Genomic DNA, 24145 nt, shown 5'->3' with positions numbered 1-24145 from the left:
ACCTGGCCATTCCACATTTAGCAGAAAATGTTGATACCTTTGCAACAATACATTTACTGTACAACAATTGCATGCTTTGGATGAGTTGAGCAAATTGGGATATTTTATTTCACATAATCCTGGCTGTGGATGCTTTTGGTTTGAAAAACAATTACTTATAGAAAAGGCGGTTACAAGAATGTGAATATAAACTTGTGTACATGCATTTATGCCGTGCTTATGGTCACGCCCCAGTAAAATTATGACACACTTCGAAGATCACTTCGATCACTCTGACGGCACCCCCGAAATCAGTGATTCTTCAACACACCAATATTGAGCACCACTAATTGTTTTACTTTGTCATTGGATGCTATGAATATTTTATTGTAATGCTTACTCATTTAAGTAAACATTTATGAAAGTAAAATTTCTGTTGTCACTCTGAGGTCTGCAAAATTGGGTCAGTTCAATGAAAACTAAAGCTGCTATTTTTTTAGTTATTGGAAACCTACTTATTTCCTGACATGTAAATGTTCAAAAAGTTGTCTGTTTATGTGTTTGAATGTCATCACTGTACATTCGTTTGCTTTGTAAGCTAAATGTTATTTATGTTTTGCTTTTAAATGTAGCTGTTTTTGTAAACGTATGTAGGTGTTGTTTCTGCTTGTGTGAAGCACATTGTGTATGAAATGTGCTATGTAAATAAAGCAAACTTACCGTGTCTTGCATTGCTTTTTAGCTGAGTTGAATAAGCCCCAATATTTGGATTGACGGATTGTCTTTGTACGGAACTCCTCGAGAGCCATACACGGCCTGTTTTTGATGTGTCTCACATTCGACACACCTGATTGAAGTGACCAGGATCCTTGTCATGCTTCCACAGGGCTTGTTGATGATCTGATCATTTGAACCAGGTGTGAAAGGCGAGGGAGACATCAAAAATAGGCAGGATATGGCTCTCGAGGACCCAGAGATCCCTACCCCCTGTTGTGTACGTGTAAATTGCCTAAATAATTTTACCTGTTCTAGGTTCATTGTTTCGCTCCACCCCTCCTTGTGTCAGCCTTCCTTGACCTTGCCCCACTGTAGGTCAAAAGTTGCTGTCTGTTCTAATTTGCATTCCATCCTTTTGTTGTTTATTCGTGTCATAAACGCCCATGAACTGACATTGCAGAAAAAAAAAACACAGGTTCGTCTGCCTATGAAATGTGTGTGTCTGTGTGTGTATACTGCACAGACCCAGGCCGCCCATGCCCCTCCCTCTCCGGTTGCGAGCATCATTGCTGACCGGCGGCGATGCTGTCATCAAACCAGGGAATAAAATCCGGTTGAAGCTCGCTTGCAGGCCTTATTATTCATGTTTGGATTCGTAAGTAAGCAGACTGCATGCCGACGCTGAGTTTTTAACTGTGTCCGGCACGTCAGCGCATGTAGGACGTCGCTCGGGCTCCAAGGACACTGGCGATGTGCAAGTCTGACGGCGTGCACACCCCGCTAGTGTGATCGCCGCTTCATCGAGCTTCATTGACGGGAATCAGCGCCCGTTTCGACTATGCCACGTCACAAGATGATCGCGCCAGACAGATGCTGCGGTGTTGCGCTTGCACGGCCATAGATTGGACTCTCTTTTTTTTTTCTTGTTCGCTTAATGACAAACCGGCTTTAGCGCCTCTTCCATTTTTTTCGTGCATAGGATGATACCCGCCAGCGCTGCATCAATGTTACCGTCTGCAGAAGCTGCCAAACTGTACCAGACCAATTACGTCCGAAACTCCCGCGTCATCGGACTCCTGTGGGCCATATTTACCATCCTGTTCGGTATCGTGAACGTGACCATCTTCTCGCAGCCCTATTGGATCGGCGATGGCATGGACACGCCGCAGGCCGGCTACTTCGGCCTCTTTCATTATTGCATCGGGGACGGGGTCTCCAGAGAGCTGGCCTGCCAGGGTAGCTTCACTGAGTTCTCCGCCATCCCGTCCAGAGCTTTCAAGGCCGCCTCCTTCTTCATCGGAATGTCCATGATGCTGGTGGTCACCTGCATCGGTTGCTTCTCGCTCTTCTTCCTCCTCAGCACCTCCACTGTGTACAAGATCTGCGGCTGGATGCAGGCTGCTGCAGGTAAGGCACACAGAACAGTGAACACACTCCAAAGGACCCCCATGTTGCGCAATTGCTGAAGAAACTAATGGAGACAATAGGGATATTATTGGTCCTCCAGACAGTTAGCTCCATGGTCAAACAATAGTATACAATGTACTGTATATATGTGATGTATTGGAACTCATCACCACAGTATATGTGACTGGCTCTTGTAAAAGGTTGCTCGTGGATAAAATAAAAATAGATAAATGAAACTGAGATATTAATACATTTTAATTCTACACTTAATTCCTTTTGAATTAATATTGTGTATAATAAACTGAGGTATCTCAAAAATGACTTGAAATTTGAATTTTCATTTTGACCTGGTTGAAATCCATAGTTTTAAGAAAAAAGGTCTTTTATGCTTTGCCACATACATCTTTGAATGTTCCGCAGCAACCAGTTCCCAAAGGGAAATTAATTGACCTCTAACTTTCAGAAACTGTTGAAGAAGACCACTTGAAAATTGCAACAGAATGTAGCTGGTATGTTAAGTCTTTAAAAGCGGAGAACGTTCGACCTCGAAAAAGATGAAATTAGGGCAACAATTGTGATTTGGCCTCTACCACAAACGACTTTCAAGATTCCATTATGCTTAAATTTAATCTTCCGAAGTGATATAGTGAGTGTTATAGTAATTGGAAAATGTATATGATTTATGGGTCACAAGATGATTTGCCATTTGATGTGGCCTGTGGCATGAGTATTAATTGAAATCAATTTAATCATGGCTATGATACTGTAAATGTTTGGTCACATAAAGAAAATACAAATATTTTGAGGGTTCAACACCTATTAAACGTAATACAAAAGGAACACTCTATACATACTTTCCAAGATTTACAAGTCACTTCAAGTATGTTTACTCATTTATCGGATGTGCATGTATGAGGCTTTGTTACATGCTATATTTCAGACACCATTGTTTTTCGAAATGTTTGAATAAAAAGATTAAAAAAATAAAAAAAATAAAAAAACAACTATGCCCTGCATGTAATATGGGGTAAGGGAAAGACCAGTTATGATTAGATTTTCATTTTCAAATTTAACAGTGTTCATATTAGTTTTTAATTTCATCTCCCCTAATACTGCATAGTTTACATTGTCACTATGTCATGTACACAAGCAGTTCATTTGTCATCATGATGACAACATTTGTAAACAACACAACCATACATATATTGTCTTCTGCTTTTTTTTAGGGTAACATTATGGTGTATTTTCAACTTTAATACTTGCTACCTGCATTTATATAAATCATTTGTGTAATAACATTTGATATGAGGAACTATTTTTGACCACCAGATCTATTTTTGACATTTACACAAAACTTTCTTTGGTGATAAGGCAAAGCTTTCCCTATGTCTATATTAAAGGTATTTAATCACGCATTACAGGTATTGTTCAAATATACAACAGCATAATTAGACCATTCAAGACTTCAGAGCCTCAGTGTTTTTTGGGGTTTTTTTTTTGGATTAGATGTAAATGTATTTTAACCCCTCCTCAGTGTTGCTCTCTTTTGTTTGATTTGCATCTTTGTTGAGCGTTTTTGTGTGAGTATTGCTGCTTAAACAATTCAGTTTCCCTCTGTGAATCAATCTATCTATCTATCTATCTATCTATCTATCTATCTATCTATCTATCTATCTATCTATCTATCTATCTATCTATCTATCTATCTATCTATCTATCTATCTATCTATCTATCTATCTATCTATCTATCTATCTATCTATCTATCTATCTATCTATCTGTCATCACAGGTCATACAGTATATGGCAACAAATCTTTGAATTAGCTATCTCGCTAGCTATCTTTCTTCACTATCTTTATGTTTTTGATTTAAAATAGGAAACTGGCAGCGTCAAGGGTTTTCTGTATACTCTGTCTTCCTACTACATACTGAAAACGTTCACACAGTATTTGGTTAAGTGAGTGATTTAAAGTGTCCAGTGTTAATGTCTGTATGAACAATTTTTTTGTCAATATGTTCCCCGGGATTGGATGGCAACCAAAGCAGGGTGTATGCAGCCCTTTGCCCATGGTTAGCCCAGATAGGCGACATCTTACCAGGGAGCCTGAGTGTACTGTAATCAGTCTAGAAAATGAACGCATAGATTGAAGAAATTAGAATGTGTTCCAAGGTCAACACGTGGGTATCACAAAACCTTGTTTAACTGTAATGTTTTACTAATGTAAGTATTGATTATTATCAATTTTAAATTATTTGACGTAAATAATTGTCACACAATTGTTTAAACACGTCAACTCTAGAAAAATGCAAACCTGTTAACTTTGATCCTAGAGACAACACTAGAGACGCACCAGTAAAGATGCGATGATATACACGTAACGGTACACTACAGTCTTACAATTCTGTCTGCCTCATAATCAAATTTCTAACTTGACACATACACACTTGGACTCCTTTCGATGTGTGTGGTGCACTGATTAGATAAATAAATTGTCAGTGGGGTCTGCCAAGAATGACAAACCCTGTCTAGAATATCTCTCCGAGCTGTGCTTGCAATGACACGCTGCCTGGAGGCGTTTTAGGACTGTTATATCTCATTTCAGAGGTGCACTGGCGTGTCGACTTCAACTCATTGTTTTTTGGGGCAGTTCTCCTTATGTATTGCAGATTTCTGAAAGCAATACTTATGATGAGAAACACAATTACCAATATCTGCTTACGTCAATTTGAATTTTGTCATTGTGTACATCTGACATCTAATTTACAGCTAAAGTAAAATTGGAATTGCACGTAGCTGTTATTTCTAGATGCTTTACAAGTTATGGAAGGTGACATCATGTACTGAATGTATAGCATGGGAAGCCAAGTCAGATGGGATCTACTACAACAGCTGCATCATCATATTTTAATGCTGGATTTTAATTGGATGCAATTACCACATGCAGATGTACCAAAGTTTGTAAATAGCGAATTAACAGTGCTATTCACCATACAATTAATATCATGATACTATCTGATGATATGCAGGAAATTTGAGCAGTTTTTTTTCTTCTTAATTTTTCATAACAGCTTTGAGGTATGATTGTTTGAGCGTGGTCACCGTATAAAACCATCCAAACAATTTGAGTGTTGTCTAAGTTATTGAGGCAGCCAGCATGAGGTGGTATTATGTGGAACGGGCCCAGCTCCATGTGGTGTGATGGGCTGAATTAATGCATTATGGACGTTTTAATGAGCAGGCCACTGCTGCAGCAAAGAGATGAAAGAGAAAGCAGGGAGGCGAGAGCCTGACCATGACAAGCTGCTGATGTCTAATGAGCGAGCCTGACTTCTTAGCCCTGTCGAGCGGCATTACTCTTAGATGAAGCTTTAACTTCTACTGCCTTCACTTAGTTGCTCTGTGCAAGACTCGTGGGCAAAACCTAGTGGGTTTTTTAATAAAACATACAATTTAGCGTAACGTGCTAAAGTCTTTTCAGAGCTTAGCTTTGTTGGTTTATTTACCTGTATCTTTGTTGTATTCAACACTTTGAAATTGCAGGCCAGCACTAACTAAACAGATACCTGTATAGGTAATGACATAAAATAGGGCAATAAAATCCTGAAGCAAGTGCGGTCTCGAGTATCTGCAACACGTATCACCACCAAAAGAACGCAATATCTCCGATGCAATTTGGTAATGTCAGATTTCGTTTTATCCTGAAGCACTTTAAATAGTGGTAGTGCGCTGACTCCAATTTAACATCATTTTGAATGTGACTTTGAAAATCATCCTTTATAAAAGGGTGTGCACACTTATGCCACCACATTTAGATCAGTCATTTTTACTAATTTGCTCAATGCTTTAAAAATATTTTAATTTCAGTGGGACATGTTATAGATCACATTAAGGGTGGAAGAAAACAAATAATTTACGGTGTGTTAGTCCAAATTTTAAATATCAACAAATCTGGCATTTGAACACGGCTCTGTAGAACTTTTAATATCCACTGGTCATGCAATTTATCGTGGTTTGATGCATTTGATCATTTTTGTATTAAACGTTATTCATGATATCATTATGGGTTTCTGTGTCTAGATAGACTGTGTCGAGATACACTGGATTACATTTTGAAATAATGCCATAAAAATACAGGAAAATGAAGAACAGAATATTTTCCGAAGGCAGTACATATATCCCCACATACATCCCCATCTTTGTCTGCCTTTATTTATTTGCTTACATATATACTACCTCTAACTCCAAACAAACTAAAAATGATATTACTATATCATTGCCTCGAGCTTGTCATGATGATAAATTAACCGTTTCACAGCACAAGTCTTTCAGTTCACTTGAGTGCTCGTCTCCCTCGAGGAGCGTGTGGGTTGCGACTTAGGCTCAGGTAAAAGTGCTGAATGTTTCATGTAAATACACACCACCAAAAAACATCTCGGCACTTTGGATTTTTGTTTAAAAGGGGAAAATAAAAAAAGTTGAGTGCTTCTTTGTCCATTTGATGGACTCTGGTCTGATGGATTGCAGCTATTTCTGTCCATGCATCAAAGCACTCTTACCTTATCTCCTCCTGTTACTTTCACACAATTTCATCCATCTGTGCATCACTCCCACTCATTTTGAACTCATAGAATATCTTTTTGCAATCCGATGACCCGCTGCTGTTTGTTAAAAAGACCAAAAAAAAACAAAAATGGTCTTCCTTGCTTTCAAGAAAACATATACTTTAAATTGTCCTTTTTGCAGGCTGTGTGACAGATTAAATTGAAGTAAAAAAAAAATCTGCTTAACATATTATTTCCTCACTCCTCCTTTATTTTAGCACAAACCTAAATACCAAAATAAGACCAAAATATTTATGTATCATAAATACTTAATTTATTGATCCTGAGCTCTAAAAAACACGAGAAGACTACCTTGAAAATATAATATCATAATAAATCGCAACCCCGGAAAAAAATGTAATTAGGTTATTTCTCAAAATCATTCTGCCTAATACTAACGTGAGATCTCATCAAATTCATCCATTCATTGGCATGCACCCGTTCTCACACATTCTGGCAGCCATTTTAACGCCATTAGAATTTTCGTTTTCACAACCAGAGATGAGTCATACCTGCAGGAAAGCAGGACACACTGTAGGTTTTGTAACATCAGCAGAACCCATGTGCACCATTACTATACATTTTTTTTCCCAACCACTGGACTTATTTTCAGAGCTCCATTTTGCTTTTGTTCTCCACCTCCAAACACAATACTTAGATATGGAAGTGGTGTAATCATGTTCTTTATGCCTTACGTACTGTATATCCAGGTCAGCACTGCATAGTCGTCTGAGGCTGACACAAACCATTTACACTCACTTTCTCACACCCCAAGCCCATTTCGGGTGATGTGACTTAGATTATATACTATGAGACTGTTTTAATTAGAAACTCTTTATTGTCATCGACTGGCCAGAACTGGGCTGCAAGTCATGCCAACAATCTAGAGAGTGAATCTGTTTCCCCTCATTTGTAGGAAGTATGTGTATATATCTTTAAGAACATGCCATAAAATGCCAAAGTATAATTTTATAATTATTTTCCTCGATAATACTAGAGATTTAAAATACTTTTATGCAGTTACCGTTTCAGTTTAAGATTTTCCCCTAACAATTAGGGATTGGACAGGACACAAATCCTTCACAAGGAGATGGCTCACAAGTAATCATATTTCTCTTGCCGGGTTGCAGATAGTGACTATTTCGGCATTCGGTTAAGCAGAGTTTGCATGTTCTCCCCGAGCCCAGGTGGGTTCTCGAGCTTCCTCCCATACTCCAAAAACATTCAAGGCACACTAAATTGTCTTTAAGTGTGGTTGGGTGCATGAATAAATCGCTTTGTGTGCCCTGCAATTGGATGGCAGCCAGTTCAGGGTGTCCCCCGCCTACTGCCCGAAGGCAGCACCAGAAAGCCTGCGATCCTTGTGGCCCTCGAAAAGTGGCTCTAGAAAATGGACGGATATTTGCTTAATGGCAAAATGTTTGTTTTTTGTTTTTTGTTTTTTTTGGGGGGGGGTGCTTGATGAAAAACAAATCTAAACATGGAACACCAACCAACGCATTTCCACTTAATTATGGATAACCACGTTTTATGATGATCCATTTTTTGAATTTGGATTTTGAACAACACTCTCCCCATAAAGTTTTGTCAACACACATTTGACTCAGCCTGGTTTGTTGAAATGTGACCAATGTGTCAGCCTGTCAGCATCTCAGTGGGCAGTGTCATTTTTGTTCATTCAGCTTTCTTTGAAATTATGGAGCAATCAAGCGCAGCTAGATAGTTAAACGCCAGCAACAGGCACTCTTCGATACAATATCAACGTCATTGATTTCAATTTTTTTGTGCCCTGAATTGCTGATTGAATATGATTTCAGAACAGCGTTGAGTCATTTATATTGGGAGTCTTGACTTACTGGAAGTGACGGTTTGTGCAGTTACATCTAAATAAACAAGTCAGCCCTTGTCACATGTGTAGAAAAACAACCAAAAGAAAATGCATCTTCTGTGCAGGGATGAGAAAGCTCATGCCGTTCTAATCAAGAGCTTGTTGTACAAGATCTCGTCCCATCTCTACAAACAATATTTCTGAGAGCAGTCGTGACCGCTTTCTAAGACCCAATTGGTGACTTATTCCCATCTTTTTTTGAGGCTCTCCTCCACACAAACATTGAAAAGGATTTTTAGGAAAATCTTCACCTGGCCCGCAGTTTTCCGAAATCGTATTCCTAAGGCATCCTAAACTCAGTCTAAATGCATTGTTGATCCTCACTTTACCTCATTCCAGTTGTGGTAAATAAACTATATATTGGATTAGAGTTAATAGCTGTGAATGCATTAGTAGTCCTAATTACAGTTAGTATGGATTTCTTGGCCATAAATACGATCACAATCTAGTATTTCTTCATCTTGTCTCATTGAGCATTGTCGACAATCTTGAACTCTCATTTCTGTAGCATTAAGCCCCCTGAGATTTTTAAAAGGCCGCAAAGTGGAGAAAAATCAAAAATATGCTTTTCAAAATAACCTCTGTTTGTATGGACATATTTTCAGTTACCAGCTGAAATACATTCAAATTAATTGAATGATAACAAAGAAAAACACTTATCTGACTTTAAAGACCAAGCGGAATGGATAATAACTGCAGTCTTGGCTCTTATCCACTCTCCTTTCATTCTCTCGACTTAATTTTGCAAATGAATACTTTCATTCCAATCAGGCCTTTGAAGGCATTTGTCGGGCTTCATTGGAAAAATGTCCGATTGTGTTGTGTGTGTTTCTCACACAGATAAAGAGACCTGTGGTTGCATCCTAATTATACCAAAGATCATTACCGCAACGATTAGTATATTGATCAAACGTGTGTCCATTAAAATGCATAAGTGGATCTTCGCGGACTTTCGTCCACAATTGCACTGACTCTGATGATGTTTAAGTAGGACGCTTCATTAGGTACACCCACACCTTCACAAGCCAATGTGATACAGTGCAATAATGGTTATTGACATGGTCACAGAGGTCTTTATTCATTTTTGGTAGCATGACCTGGGTACACAAACACATAGCAGTGCTTTAGGAAGGCACAATAAGTACATTGAATCTGTGCACGAAGTACAGTGCGTTAATTGGAAACCAAAATTTTGTCTGTTTGTTTCTTTTGAGATCATATTATTTGGATTTCATAAAATTGCCGTTTTCTTTTCTACTTGGGTTGAAAATAGAACTGTTGAATGTTCAGTCATTCAGTCAGATACAGATATTTTGGAAGAGGCTACACTGAAATTTCATATGCACTTTGAGTTAGGCTGCAACTGTGTGAACCACGTAGAGATAATCGGTACTTTATGATAACAAACATTGCAATTTGAAGCCATTATTTATGAACAATTGTGGTTATAGAATAATGATTGTGATGTATTGTAAAGAATGTTGCAATAACTGTGCTGTAGCTCTTATACAAAAAGAAAAATATATGGACATTTGCACAAATTGTTATGGGTTTTTGGAGCATGGCATCTCTGTATCAATACCTTGTTGTTACATTTTTGAGGCAGCTTGTGCAAATCCATCATGCAATATTTCAGATTGGAGCTCTTTTAAATTATTTGTACCACATCATGTGACGGCTCATTGCCGTGTTAGAAACGAAGCAAGCAGTCAATTGCGGTGTTGCATCTTCACACGAGAGAAGATGGTGTTGTTTTTCATACAGCGCATCAAGTCGGTTACCCACTGGGGCAGATTTATGTAATGCTCACACTGTCTGTTACCATTACACTGTGCTGCATTGGGATTTTTTTTCCTCTTCACAAGCACTAAAGTGTACTCTCGATGGGAGAATGACCTTTCAAACCCTCAGAGTAAAACAAACCACCACCAAGTCTGATTTTTTTGCATATTCAGGCCTTTTAGTTTCTATCAAGTGTTACCCAATAATATGGTTTCGTGGGAAATTCTGCTGCAGTGCAAGTCATCTGCATCTAGAATATGTGCGTGCAGCGCATATATGCTGTGCGCAATTCAGTAGGATTAAGTATGAAAACAAGTAAAAGGGAGATTTGGGAAATGAGAAGAAAATGAATCCTCTGCAGTTGCTCACTCACCCTAAATAGCCTTTCTTGTCAGAAACATTCTTTGAGCCACAGGCAGTTTCTTGCACTGCATAGATCCAAAAGAATACACTGTCATTAAGCTATACAAACTTACACTATAGTTACTTTAAAGGTTTGAAACAATTTATCCTGAAGCCCTTGATGTTGGATTCAGGTTTGACAACCGAGAAATTCTAGATATCAAGTCATCATTTGTAATTAAAAAAAAAAATGCATATAATAGTGTCAGACTGAGCCAAATTTATGAGTGGAAAAACATCAATGTGACGTAATTTGTGAGGATTGTCAATATCTTTTGTTGTATGTACTGGAGTTTTTTGTGGAAATAGGTCTTTTTTGCATTAGTACAACAAAAATGCAATTTAAAAAGAATGCAATTTTAATTTGCTAAACTGTAATAATTAGTTCAATAAAACTGAGGAGTATTTCCCAAAATGTAGTTTTTGTTTGCCTTCTTACTAGAGGCTCAACAATTTGGATCTTTTAATTTAAGACCAAAACTGAATTATTAATTGAAATTTATGATGAGTAAAACAACACTTTTTTCCTCCAATGTGTTTGAATGGATGCCACTTTTATGCAGAATTTTACTGGCCACCTATCCGCAAGGACATCACTAAACATGGGACACTTGCCCCACAGGGACCAGGAATGAAGACATCCGACTTGAGTGCTTACCCCAAATCCACACCATTCTCAGTGGTAACAGGTGCTCTAAATGTGTCGTCTCATAATGCAGATTCATAGTTGAACTCTTCATCACAGCTATGGTCTCCTTGGATTTTAAACACTTGCCCTCGAACTGGCTCGAGGAAGAATAAATGAATATTGTTTTCAGTCCATTCGTTGAATTGCATGTCCCGGTCCACTTTCCTTTCAGCGAACCTGGTGTTTGCCTTTTCAATATTTTTGTATTATAAGCTCCTACAACTGTCAACAACCTGCACACTGCTCCAAAATAAAGTGAAAGTTAAAACTTGCGCTCACAGCAGTGAACTCCGAGTGAATCAGTAAATTGCCGACTGTGTGTCATTGGCACAGAAACAAATCCACGTAAACACGTGCTGACTCAACTAAAACACATGCAACACATGGCTTTCGGAGCGACTCCCATATGATTGGTCCATTTCAGGCTGACATGGCAGTTTGTTTGTAATTTTATGTTTTCTAATAGGCCCTAATTCCTGTGTAATTCCTGCAGCCACCGCTAAATAAAACATAACTACAAATTAATTACTAATTGTCCCTTCACTGGCATAGCGACTACAATAAGTGCTATATGAATATCACTTAGCCATATACTTTTTTTTTAGGTTTTATTTAGTGTACATTGTTTTACTTTTTTCTCCCTTTTTCCCCTTCGATATGTAAGCTTTCATTTAGAAGTACAATGACAAATCAACAAATAATTGTTTTTCCGTTTCTTCTAATCGTTTCATTTTAGAGTTATCCAAACGAGCAGTAAATATTCTCACATTTCTGGAATTCTCTGTGAAAGCATAAACTGTGTGAGTGGGTTTTTTTTTCTTCAAAATAATACTTTTGCAAAGATCCCTTTGTATTTTGGAAAAGAATTATCCACATTTTTGCAGATTTTCTGACAGTATAAGCTAAACCAGGATGACTTCATTTAAATTGTGAATTTAATTTAGTTTCAATTTGAAATAGTGTCCTGTTTTTTATTGAATGGATTGAAATTCAAACTAATACAAAGATTAATCACTTATTAAAATAATCCTTGATTGCAGTCCTACGATCATTAATGGTCAAGTCGCATTCCATTTGAATATATTGAATTTTTCCTTGTGGCAGACTGCTGACAATTATTTTCTGGCATGTACATATACATATAGCACATAGTTTATATAGGTCACTGATTACATCATGGTTCAATGGCCTGACAGCATGGTTCAGTTCCTACTTAGTGATGGCATGAATTTGAGTGTGAATGGTAGCTTGGTTTAACTGCCCTATGACTATTTGGAGATCTTCCAGGCCATGTCGTTTGTTTTTTGCCTGAAGTCAGCTGATATAGGATATGGTAGCCCGCAGTTTCGAAAGTGAAGACAATATCATGTCAAGAATGTGTCACAGCCCAAAGCTATCTAGTGAACATTAGGGAAATCAATGTAACAAGTAACAGATGCCAAGTTTTCACAAAAGTATTGTGTAATCATTGACGTCGCTTCAAAACTGGCAGCACTTCATCAAGTATCCTAATTATTGGTCTTTTCCAAAAATAATGCCCATCGTCTTTTTGTTTATCTAACCACGAGAGTGGTAGGGACGTCAGATGATAAGCAACGACTGTGAAGCATTTCAGCAGATCGAGAAACGAGCACTGCCAAGATTCCGCTTCTTTCTTGGAACAACCAAGGAAGATGAACAACATCACATCACTTGCCAATGGCGACTTACTAAGGCCAGCTTCAAAATAAACACGCCGTTTTTTGTTTTTTTTATTTTCATCCATAACTTACATAGTTGTGCAGGACACTGCTTGTGACATTTCAGTCCATTCCCAAAGTCGATTGGCTGCGGCGAGGCTATGTGTGAAGCCAAGCCAAGCGTTTCTCAGTTTCCGTTTTTGGCATTTGCAATTTGGAGCATCCCTAAATATTATATGTTGTTTCTGTAAATAGTAATAATGGAGTCATTCTGTGGCTGTTCAAGCCATTAAAACTGAACTGTTGGACCTGTCAGTATTTCCCAAAAATGTTTTAAAGACTCTTATCCCCAACGGCATCGCCGATGTTTATCCTCAGTGGAGGTCAGCACCTCTTTCAGGACTTATTATATAAGCCTTGGCTCACTCTTCTGAGCTGGATGTGCTTGTTCACCCCCCAACACCCGCCACCATACACAGCCTCCCCCTAATCACGTCCAAAGCATATTTGTTTGACAAGTTGCAATCATTTCCTGTTAATAGACAGGTAAGGTAAGGTTGTTTAAATAAAAACACTGTAATAATGGAGTAGCCAATTGCCAGAGGCATTGTTGTTTGCTCGGTTAAGATGGGAATTAACCATATTCTAACCTATTCTTTGATTAAATAACTGGTTAATTTAACAATTACATTCATTAGTGTTGTAGGTAGCGAAAAGACAACCATTTAGTCTATCTATTCTTTTTTTTCGCGTTTATTAGATTCGGCTGTCGACCAAAACGTACCAGCACTGACATATGTGAAGTCTCCACTTAGTCTCACTATCCAGTTTCTCACCCCCTTTTTATGTGAGTGCAATTAAAGCATATCATGGTGCTGCGCCATCTATTTGGCACTTTACACGCTCTTCTTTGGAGCCTGATAAGAGTTTTAACTGTCCAGGGTGAAGAGCGGCCCACACTTCATTAGTGCTTCAGCCGGTCATGGGAAAGATTGGATTAATCTGTCTTGTTCTATGCACTCATTATTTCAACATATACTTCTGGATGGAATGACTCCATTTCATTGTTAATCAGTTTCTCACATAGACTAGTATCTGAGCATAGAATCCTTAATCACATAATTTAAAATGTAATCTGAAGCAGAGGGTGCATAGTTTCAGCATACTGCAACATAATGCAAATGTTCGAGGTTTGAGTGAATTATGGTGAGTAGGAAGATCAAACCAAGCCTTCTAGGTGGCATATTTACAGTATAAAAATAATTAAGATATATTATGAAAAAAAGTCTTGGACTGTTATATTTATGTTTAATGCCTGGATTTTTGGAGTTTCTGCCCACCCATCAAGTGTGAAACCAACCAACAATCTTAAAACTGCTGGGTCACAAGTAACCCAGACTAGGCCAAATAGCTAGCCCAACACTGGGCCCAAAATGGGCCCAGCCAATAAGGCTCTGTGCTTGTCCGAAATTATTTACTCTGTATATGAATGATATTAGCTGCGTCTAAAAAATTCTTAAGTATTATTTGCAGATGACATAAATTTATATTGCGCCGGAGGAGATCTTGAGCAGCTTTTAAGGGCCGTTGAAAAACAACTTTTTTCCATTAAAAATGAGTTTAACACGAATAAATTATCATTGAATCTAAATATGCAATCATCATATACATTATACTCTTAATAATTGAAGCCATACTTGATATATTGTGTGGAGCTATGAGGTAATACATATACAACAAACAATCGGTCATTTTTAAACTAGAAAAAAGCTATACAAATGATTAATTATTCATATTATACAGAATCAACAAACCAATTGTTTATCAAGCCTAACACTTGTGAATTCTACAATCTAGTTGAATTTAAAACGGCGCTATTAATGTACAACGTATTGTCGTCTTTTTGACATCTTCCTACTCCTTTTGGACATATAAATTGTCACTCTTATGTAGTGACCTTTTCTTCTGATTTTGTTTGTTTGGGGTGGAATTTGTGTTTATATGTTCAATGAAACAATCAAATCCAATCAAAATCCAACCTTGTATATCCAGTTCCAGTTTACATATTCATCTTCTCACGCTTCAATTTTAGATCAAAATGCAAAGGATGACCATGTGCAAAATAAGCGAAATTGTCACAGGTTTTCCTCCCTCACTGTTTATTCATGTTTGTCACATCCTGTTCCTGAGCCGTGCTCTGCTCTGATTCGCTAGCACTGCAACTACCCATGCTGACAAAGAAACAGAAAACTAGATTATCATTGTAGCTTTGTTTAAAAACAATCCTAATTTTATTATTACAAATATTTTCTATGAAGAAGAAGCAAATTTCGCCTGGCAGCAGTTACTACAATAAGTCATTTGGATGATAGGTTGGACACAGTGTGTGCACTGGAAGCTCCTTCTGACACAACCGACCCGTTTCACAGTTGATGATGCACATTTAGCTATTTATTGAAAAGGACAAGCAGTTAAAAAAAAAAAAAAAAAGCAAAACTTCTCAGGGCTCAAAAAGTTGGGAAAAGCTGGTATGAGCAATCTGTCAAGTAGCAAAATCTGGAGATGCAAACTGACAACATTTTTGTCATGTGTTCAGGTTTGCACATATGCATTGCACAAAAAACTTTTTTTTCCTTTCGTCGGAAAAGCAGATGGACTGAGTCTGTTCCAATCTCATTCTGAATGTACACACTGCTTCCAAATAATACTCAGAGTTCACAAGTCAATAGGATTTTTCTTGCGCTATCAATGGGATTTGCCATTCCCTTTGTGCAAATGAGCCAATGTGCTGCTGACAAATCTGCAGTACCATCTGCCAGTCTGCTGTCAGACTCTCGTGCGGCGCCGTTTGAACGTCATCTGCCCTACCTACAGCCTCTTACATAAGCTGCTGTTAGCTTTACTAGAATTTCTCAGCCCTGTTTTCCACTCGCATGATCCCAGTGTTTGCGGGATGGCAGCAAGTCTGGAGAGGTGTGTGTGCTAACGACAGACGTGAAAAAAAGCTTAAAATAGCGGTGCCAAAGGCGGCTCTGACATATGGGGGCTACTTCTCTTGATGTTCGCGTGGTGCTTGGTGCTCGCCAGCAGCTGCATGCAGACAGACGGACAGACAGAGTCGGACAGGGTTGTAGCATGTCACCCTGCAAGCGTGAGCTCATTCCCTCACCACCTAGAAGACCTCCCTCACTTTTAATGTGTGTCTCTCTCTCTGTGCCTGTCTTCAAGATGAAAAAGAGTAGCATGAGGTCATCCACTCTCCTCTCCTAAGCCTGATAATGGTCAAAGACTTGTTCCTTACAAGTTAAGACTCTATAAATGTTGTTTAAAAAAAAAAAGAAAAAAACACTTGGGGACCTAATTTCATGACCAGGTGGGGGTCTGGCGATCGGAACAGCTTGGTGCAGATAGACGGAGGCCGTGTGCAGCTCCTATCGTACAATCGGAGCCATATCGATCCATCTATCCATCTATCCATCTATCTATCTATCTATCTATCTATCTATCTAGCTAGCTAGCTAGCTAGCTATCTATCTAGCTATCTAGCTATCTATCTATGACCTACATATATACACAAACACACTTACACACGCACACATACACACACACACACACACACACACACACACACACACACACACACATACATATATATATATATATATATATATATATATATATATATATATATATATATATATATATATATATATATATATATATATAAAAGCTTTGTTAGGTTATTGTACAAAACAACATAAAGGTTTGGATGCAACATTTTTTTAAATAATGTTGGCACACACACATCCTTCTTTTTCTGATTGTTCTGCGCATTTATGGAGTATATCAAGCCATTGGTTGAATTAAACATAACGGTGATTTAGACATAGTTATGTAAGAGGATTCTGCACTTCTGGAATGAGCGTGCATCTGTGTTTGTGGATGAGTTGACTCTAGGCTTAAAATTTTGTTGAAAAAAAAAAGTGTTTGACTCCATGCAGGGCGGCTGTGCTTGTGCCACATCTGGAGTCACAAGATGCCACCATGCTGACACCAGGCATGTGCACAGTATGCAGAGCCATGATATTTTACCGCACTCTTTTCCACTTCGTCCCCTGATGCTATCACTGCATGACAGGCTAGTATTCTTCTTCCTCTGCCTCCACTCTATCCTTTTGGGTCATGTAAAATTCATGATGGCACTGAAGGCATGCAGTAGACACCCAGAAGGATCTGCTCCTGCTCTTGTTACTACTCTAGTAAAAATAACACGAGGCTGAAAGAACTGTAGCAGACTCACTTTCTTTTTTGGCGTGAATACATATATTGTACATGTACAAGTCACATTATTACGTCTTTCTGTGCATCGTAATGAGACACTGTACGTCACTAACATAAGGATGGCATTGCTGATTGTGTCAGATGAGGTAAGTTGAATTCATTTTAATCAATTGAATTTTAAATGGCCTGTATACAAAAAGGTTTTGTTCATCCATCAAATATTAAATTAAGCATGTCAATCTTGTCAAATGTCTGAAAATGTTAGCTTCTGTGTAAGGATGAATGACTTAATATTTTGGGCGTTGAAATTATAATCTCAAACGACAAAATTTTGTCATCATTAAAGTTAAACCTCATCCATCAGAAGCAGCATGCAACTCATTTAAAAAGCGTTGTATCACGCAGTCACCCAACCTCGATGCTTTCTCTGCTTTTTGTGAATGCTAAACGCTAAAGCTAGCTTGCTCCAAACCAGCAATTATGAGCTGTGTGTTTCCGATCCGCTCCTCAAAGGACCTAATTCTTTAGACAAGATAGATGGACGTATAATAAGTACCACTATCACAAAGGTTAGACGAGGACGAGCTAAGCACACAGCACACCGAACAGGATAAGACTGCGAAGCTAAAGCTAAACTAGCATGACGGACAAGAGTGGTCAGAGAGCCAGCCTAGAGTGGCTGTATCTCTACCCTAATGGAGGTCTATCAAATTAGTCGATGTACACTATAAAAGGCAGTGGTATCGGTGTGTTAGTGGCGGAAACAGCCAGTATATACTGTACGTACAGGTAGAAGGAGTCTTTTGCACTAAAGATAACCCACTTCTCCAATCTGTATAAAACGGCAACATCTCTTCAGTCACAACCTGTGTATATCAGGACTCGAGCCATGGGCCGTATCATGCATAGGATTTGAGAGGACGTCTGGCAGGCAGTGGTACAGTAAAATGACTGACACGGGGCCAAGTACACATCCCATCAGCTCCGACTTCAATCTCACATGAATAAAAAAGATCTTGTTGTCTGGTACCACCTGGAGCCATTGACTAAACATAGTTCCAGCCAAGGTTTCCACTCGACTTGCGCACTCTGGTTATTTAATCAGCAGAGTTAGCTTGCTCCCGCCCTCATTTTAAGGCTTCAAAGGGAGTGAAAATGGCGTCTGCGTGCCTTTTGGTGAGTTTGCAGGGTGCTCGCTGTCCACCTGAATCAGAGCGAGTGTCTGAGTCTTTGCTCTGTGAACTTGCGGGTCCACATGAATTGCTTATGACAGTTAAAGCCACAGGGGAACGAGAGGAGGATACTGTGCTCTTTTGAATTTGTCTCCTGCATGCACTGCTGTGTCATTTCTATTGTACTCGCTGAAGCATCTTGAAATGTCTCCTGCTTTAAGGATTACATAGAGTTGCAGACTATTTTTTCAGTTGTGTCAGAGCAGTAGACAGACAGTTTTCTTCAATTAAAACCACATAAATGATTATACTGGTGTGTGTCCATGTTTTTACTGAGCACAACATGCACATTGCACAGTGCAGGGGGAAATGTGTGGACCTTTGGATTTAAATTGTGCTTTAATTGAAATTTTCTTTGGCAGCAATCACCACACCAAATATTGCCTTCAGGTGTACATTAGGACGACCGGTGGTCAAGAGATATTTTAGAAAATTACACTTTCAGTGTAGCAATATTTTGGGGATGTGTCATGAAGATCACTTTTTTGAATTCATGCATCTTAGGGAATCTCAGAAGGTGTGTCGTCTGCTATTGAAGCCTTTCCATTGTTGATTTACTTCCATTACCTTTGGGCCATTGGTGTGTTGCATCACCAATTTGAGGTTAATGTGGAAGATAGATGGATTGAAGTTATTTAGCAAAATGTCTTGTTAAATTTGAAAAGTACTTTTCAAGTACAGTGTACAGTGTTCAAGCACTGATTAAAAGATCAGCCCCAAACAACAACTCTTCCTCCCTCCATTAAGCATGCTTCACAATCGAGTAATCGTGATGGTGTGATGTTTGTGAGCTTGGCTTTATTTTTCTCCAATGCTCTGAGTGTTCATTCTATACAAGGCTGTGGTGAAAAGGGTTTAGTTCCTCAAATGAATTCCAATATTGTGCATGTGTTTGGCTGTGTGTTTCTTGTGCACTTTCATGCAAATGCTTAAGCAGCTATATGTGAAGAGCAATTTATTGAAATTGGTGTGGACCAGAGAGGAAAGTGATGAAAATGAAAGGAATACAATTATAGAATGCATTTACATTTAAAAGGTGAGTTCATAAAAGAACGTAAACAGGCACTATAGGTCCAATTTCTATGTAACAATCAAGGATAATGTTGGAAAGCAGGAGCATTCATATAACACACCCAAACATTCACCAATATGAGAATGAGAGCAATGGGAATAACTAAGTGGAAAATCTTGTTTTATTATTAATGTGCAAATGTGGTGCAGTCAGCTTCTTCAGATACATTTTTTTTTAACTAAGCAGTTGATTTGACTCCCAAGCCCCAAATACATATATATATGTATATATATATATATATATATATATATATATATATATATATATATATATATATATATATATATATATATATATATAGCGCCACTGCACTGCCTGGTGTCGTAGATAAACATTGCACGCCACAGCGCAAGCAAAGCCGCTACTACGCAAAGCCCCACCCGAACATGCCCAGCTAGTGACATGTGAAGAAAACATCTTGCCAGGCTTTCAAATTCCAAATGGAATAGTCAATCTGAAAAGAAACCAATAGCATTGATTTACATGGATCACGGAACATCCACAAAAGACTGAGAAAAAAGATATACTGTATCTGTGATTGTTGGCAACGTGATTGGCTGGGGCGTTTGTCGCAGAGCAGCAAGCAAAGACAACAGCATCCCTGTGCAAACTCTTATTATAACTGATACCATTTGTTATGACACAAAGCGTACCTGACACAATTCACTTCCTTCCAACCTTAATGGCATTTCCTCATCACCCGCACTGTCGTTTATGTGCCCTCCCTGCAGGTGTGTGTCTGGTACTGGGCTGTATGATCTACCCCGATGGCTGGGACAGTGACGAAGTGCGGCGGATGTGCGGGGAGCAGACGGACAAATACAGCCTGGGAGCCTGCTCCATGCGCTGGGCCTACATCCTCGCCATCATGGGCATACTGGACGCGCTCATCCTCTCCTTCCTGGCTTTCGTCCTCGGGAATCGACAGGACGGCCTCATGACTGAAGAGCTGCTGGCTGAGAGCAAGGGTGAAAATGACATCATAACACAATGATGATGTCATGCTTTATTTTTCTTTCTTCAAACTCATCAACCAGCACAAATAGGTTGATGAGATAGTTGTTTGTATATTAATTATCTGAGCCTTAGCGCCCTCTGCTGGTACTTGTGCGCAACACAAGCAAAATATGTGTAGCGCTCTTTTGGCAAAGAGTAAACAAGGAAGTCTATTAATAGCACGACCTTGAGAGTGTGCAGATGCATTTTAATTAATATGCTCTCTTTGTTTCTGTGGGTTTTTTTCAGAGGGAGGCAATGCTTAGGAACATTTTGGTGAGTTAGACAACGTGTGGTAACCACATACTATGTAATTATATGTTAGTGATATTAAAATAAAATGCACAAAAGAGGAATAATTTACTCTGAAGTTTGACTCTTTCATATGATGACTGGATGGTTTGATTGTATGAATGTTATGGTGTAAATTTTTGATTTAGTGACTTTTTTTTTCAGAAAGCATCACAACAATATTTTTCACTGTCAAGTGTATGTAATTTCTCAACCTTTCAGTATTAAATAGATTAACTTTTTCATACATTATCTTGTTCAAATTTGTGATTTGAGCATTGTCTATGTTACTACACTAATCTCCCCTATTTTGAGGCCTTCCTGAAACATCAGTTGTGATTTGTCATACTTGCAGGCACCTGCGGTCCGAAGTGCACCATCCCTTCGACATCACACGATAGGAGGGAGAAGGAGAGGAATCCAGCCTCTTTCCATCAACTTTCCCAAACCCCTCATCAACTATCCTCTCCTGTTTGCTTGCAGCCCCTTACGCCATGCCATACTCCAGCAATTAGACCAAGCCCGTGTCATACGTACTCAACCCAGTGAGTCTGCATAAACAGAGCATGGTGGGGGCACAGACTGTTATGAAACTACAAGTGTGGACTAAGCACTACCTGCAACAACATACAACAAATCATTATCCAATGCACTCATGATTACTGTACAACCCATTTACAAGACTCTAAGTCAACAATGATCTGTATCTTCCACTGTCAACATATGTGTCACAATTTATCCAGATAAGAGCAGAATAGATGTATAGACAATTTGTTGTGTTTCATCATTTTGATGTTAAGGCTTGACAATGACACAAAAAGAAGATTTGGACCATTTGACTTTCTCTGTTCACATTCAACAAATATTCTATTTAGATTTAAGTATGTACAGACAACCTGTTAAGATGCTATAGGACTCAATCCCTTCTATGCCCGTCTAGCTAACTTTGCACAGTGCTTTAATTCTGTTGTTTTTAGTAATTAACTCGAGTATATACACTGTGATGGGGCTGTTAATGGACCGCCTGTTGCAGGACATGTAGCTGCGGTGTGAATGTAGGACTGAATGAACACAGGTGTGCATGCTCGTGTGAATGTGTCAGTGTATATTACTCACAAAACGACACACGCAATTTTCTTGCTCTTTATCTACTTTAATGTCTTCAGCTGTTTTTTGTGTTTCTCTTTGAGTCCCAAATGAGCTAACTAGTAAGTGCAAACAGGGTAACAGGCTGCAGTGTCATCTAATGGTGTAGCTTATGCGTAAAGTCAAGATGAAATGGATTTATCTTCACCTGTCTTGTGTAAATAGATGTAGACAAAACCCTATTGGGGTATCTTGCAGCAATTTAAGAGATTCCTTTAAGAATACAGTATATCAAGAAGTAATAAAGATTTTCACTCTACCACTTGTCTTTAATTATTTAAGCCTGCCGATGCTATGGTAGTCGTGAGTTGATGATTGAATAAAGCGTAATATAGGCCTGCATAACTGCATTTCTGGTCTAATTAATTAAAGTACTGTACTTTCATGTAACCACACCTTGGTATAAATTAGGGCTGCACAATTATGGCCGAAATGCTCAAAAACAATATTTTGTTTGATATTATATTTGATAATAATCGTAACTTGAGGGAAACCTATTTTTATTGCACTGCTTTTCAAAGAACGGTGAAAACAGTTTTTAAAATGATATTTTAAGATGAAGGGGTGATCATTCCGGAATTAATGATAATAAACACAATCAAATCCATGCAAGAATTTTAATATGCCGTTACCTTATTTAGCACCACTTGCTCTGAATGCAAAACGAGTTGAGACTTGATCACTAGACATTCCACTATTAGGACATGAAAGTTGTGGACATCACAAAACAAAACAATTCATTCGAAACCATGATTAGACTAAAGCACATTGTCACCAACTGCTGACCAGTCCGCCATGTCATTCATTATAGGAAGAGACTACATACTACAGTTAGTTCACGGATTATAAAGTTAATTCATTGCAGTGAAAGCAATAATGCTTGTGAGTGGTTTCAGGCTGTTAGCTTTTGTGTGCATCATGGGAGTCGTCCTGGTTCCCCACAGGGTCAAATGGACAATAACTTCATATTAAGTTGACTGCTTTTCATTAGATCACATGCAGCAACAGCAATGTGTGGTGTTTATGTTTAAGCTGTTGTTTATTGTCTCTTTTATGGCATTGTTATTGCATTTGGATAAATCCCGTCTCAATCACAGGTTAGGTTTGGAATAAAACAGGTCCAAACATGATCAAATTGTTTTAACAATTAAAATGTACACGACAAGAATCATTGTTTCTGTCAAAATGGCTGTTTGAGAGCCAGGCATTCAAACATTTTCAGGGTTTGAGCTAGTGATGAGACAAACAACAAAAAAAGACTAATGCCTCTCCCATCAGCCAAAATTGTACTCAAAGAGCATGCAAATAGTTCTGGGATCTCTCTTTGCAATGAGTCTATTTCTCCATCGAATTCAGTCTCTTTAAAGCAAGGTAAATTACAAACACAAGGGCATCGCTCCACTGTCGTTTTTTCAAAAAACTTTAACATGCGAGCTCGAGAACCTCTCACCAAATCAGACCGGCAGTATATTGTTAGATTTAGCGGAAACTTTTTGAAATGCCTTGGATGTAATAACGTCATTTAATAATGTAATGGTTTTTCATCATTTTTCTTAAGTCATTTCATGCAGCATTTTCTAATGATGATGTACCACTTAAAGTATGTCAGTGACAAATTAACTCTCTGTGCCCGAGTGACAAGTTCATATTATGCTGTATAAAGTGGGATGAAAATAAAATTTAATATGATCAATGTTATTTTTGTAGATAATAAAAAGAGCAATGTGAGTTTGCATGTTCTCCCTATGGCCACATGGATTCTCTCCTGGTCCTCCGGCTTCCTCCCACATTCCCAAAACATGCATAATAGGTGTATTGGACACACTAACTTAAGGGTGTCCAAATCAGGTTGTGAAGGGCACGTATCCTGCATGGTTTCCAAGTTTCTGGAGAGCAAACCAGCGACCCTGGTGAGAATAAGCAGCAATGGAAAATAGAATGATTGATGGATTTTTTTGCTGTACAGCCAGCTCATTCTAGCT

General features: G+C 38.5%; 1 protein-coding gene across 1 annotated transcript; it reads left to right on the top strand.

Moving 5' to 3' along the window:
• The first annotated feature begins 1230 nt into the window (after nucleotides 1-1230).
• On the top strand, nucleotides 1231-22422 carry LOC148422220 (LHFPL tetraspan subfamily member 3 protein-like). Its single transcript, XM_088417548.1, has 4 exons — nucleotides 1231-2103; nucleotides 20462-20698; nucleotides 20976-21002; nucleotides 21373-22422. Exons 1-3 carry the CDS (start codon nucleotides 1677-1679, stop codon nucleotides 20990-20992), a joined length of 681 nt encoding a protein of 226 aa, XP_088273674.1. The 5' UTR covers nucleotides 1231-1676; the 3' UTR covers nucleotides 20993-21002; nucleotides 21373-22422.
• The last annotated feature ends 1723 nt before the right edge of the window (nucleotides 22423-24145 follow it).

The sequence above is a fragment of the Hippichthys cyanospilos genome, chromosome 6, assembly GCF_059441005.1.
Source record: "Hippichthys cyanospilos isolate Australia breed blue-spotted pipefish chromosome 6, RoL_Hcya_1.0, whole genome shotgun sequence".
NCBI classification, from domain to species: Eukaryota; Metazoa; Chordata; class Actinopteri; order Syngnathiformes; family Syngnathidae; genus Hippichthys; species Hippichthys cyanospilos.
Note: the sequence above shows the minus strand (reverse complement) of the source record. Positions and strands in the feature narration are given on the sequence as shown.

What these genes read in the sequence shown, in the direction of transcription:
- LOC148422220 (XM_088417548.1), top strand. Translation starts at nt 1,677, where the DNA reads ATGATACCCGCCAGCGCTGCATCAATGTTACCGTCTGCAGAAGCTGCC. An exon ending in CTGGATGCAGGCTGCTGCAG is followed by an intron (nt 2,104 to 20,461) that starts GTAAGGCACACA and finishes CCCTCCCTGCAG; the next exon opens with GTGTGTGTCTGGTACTGGGC.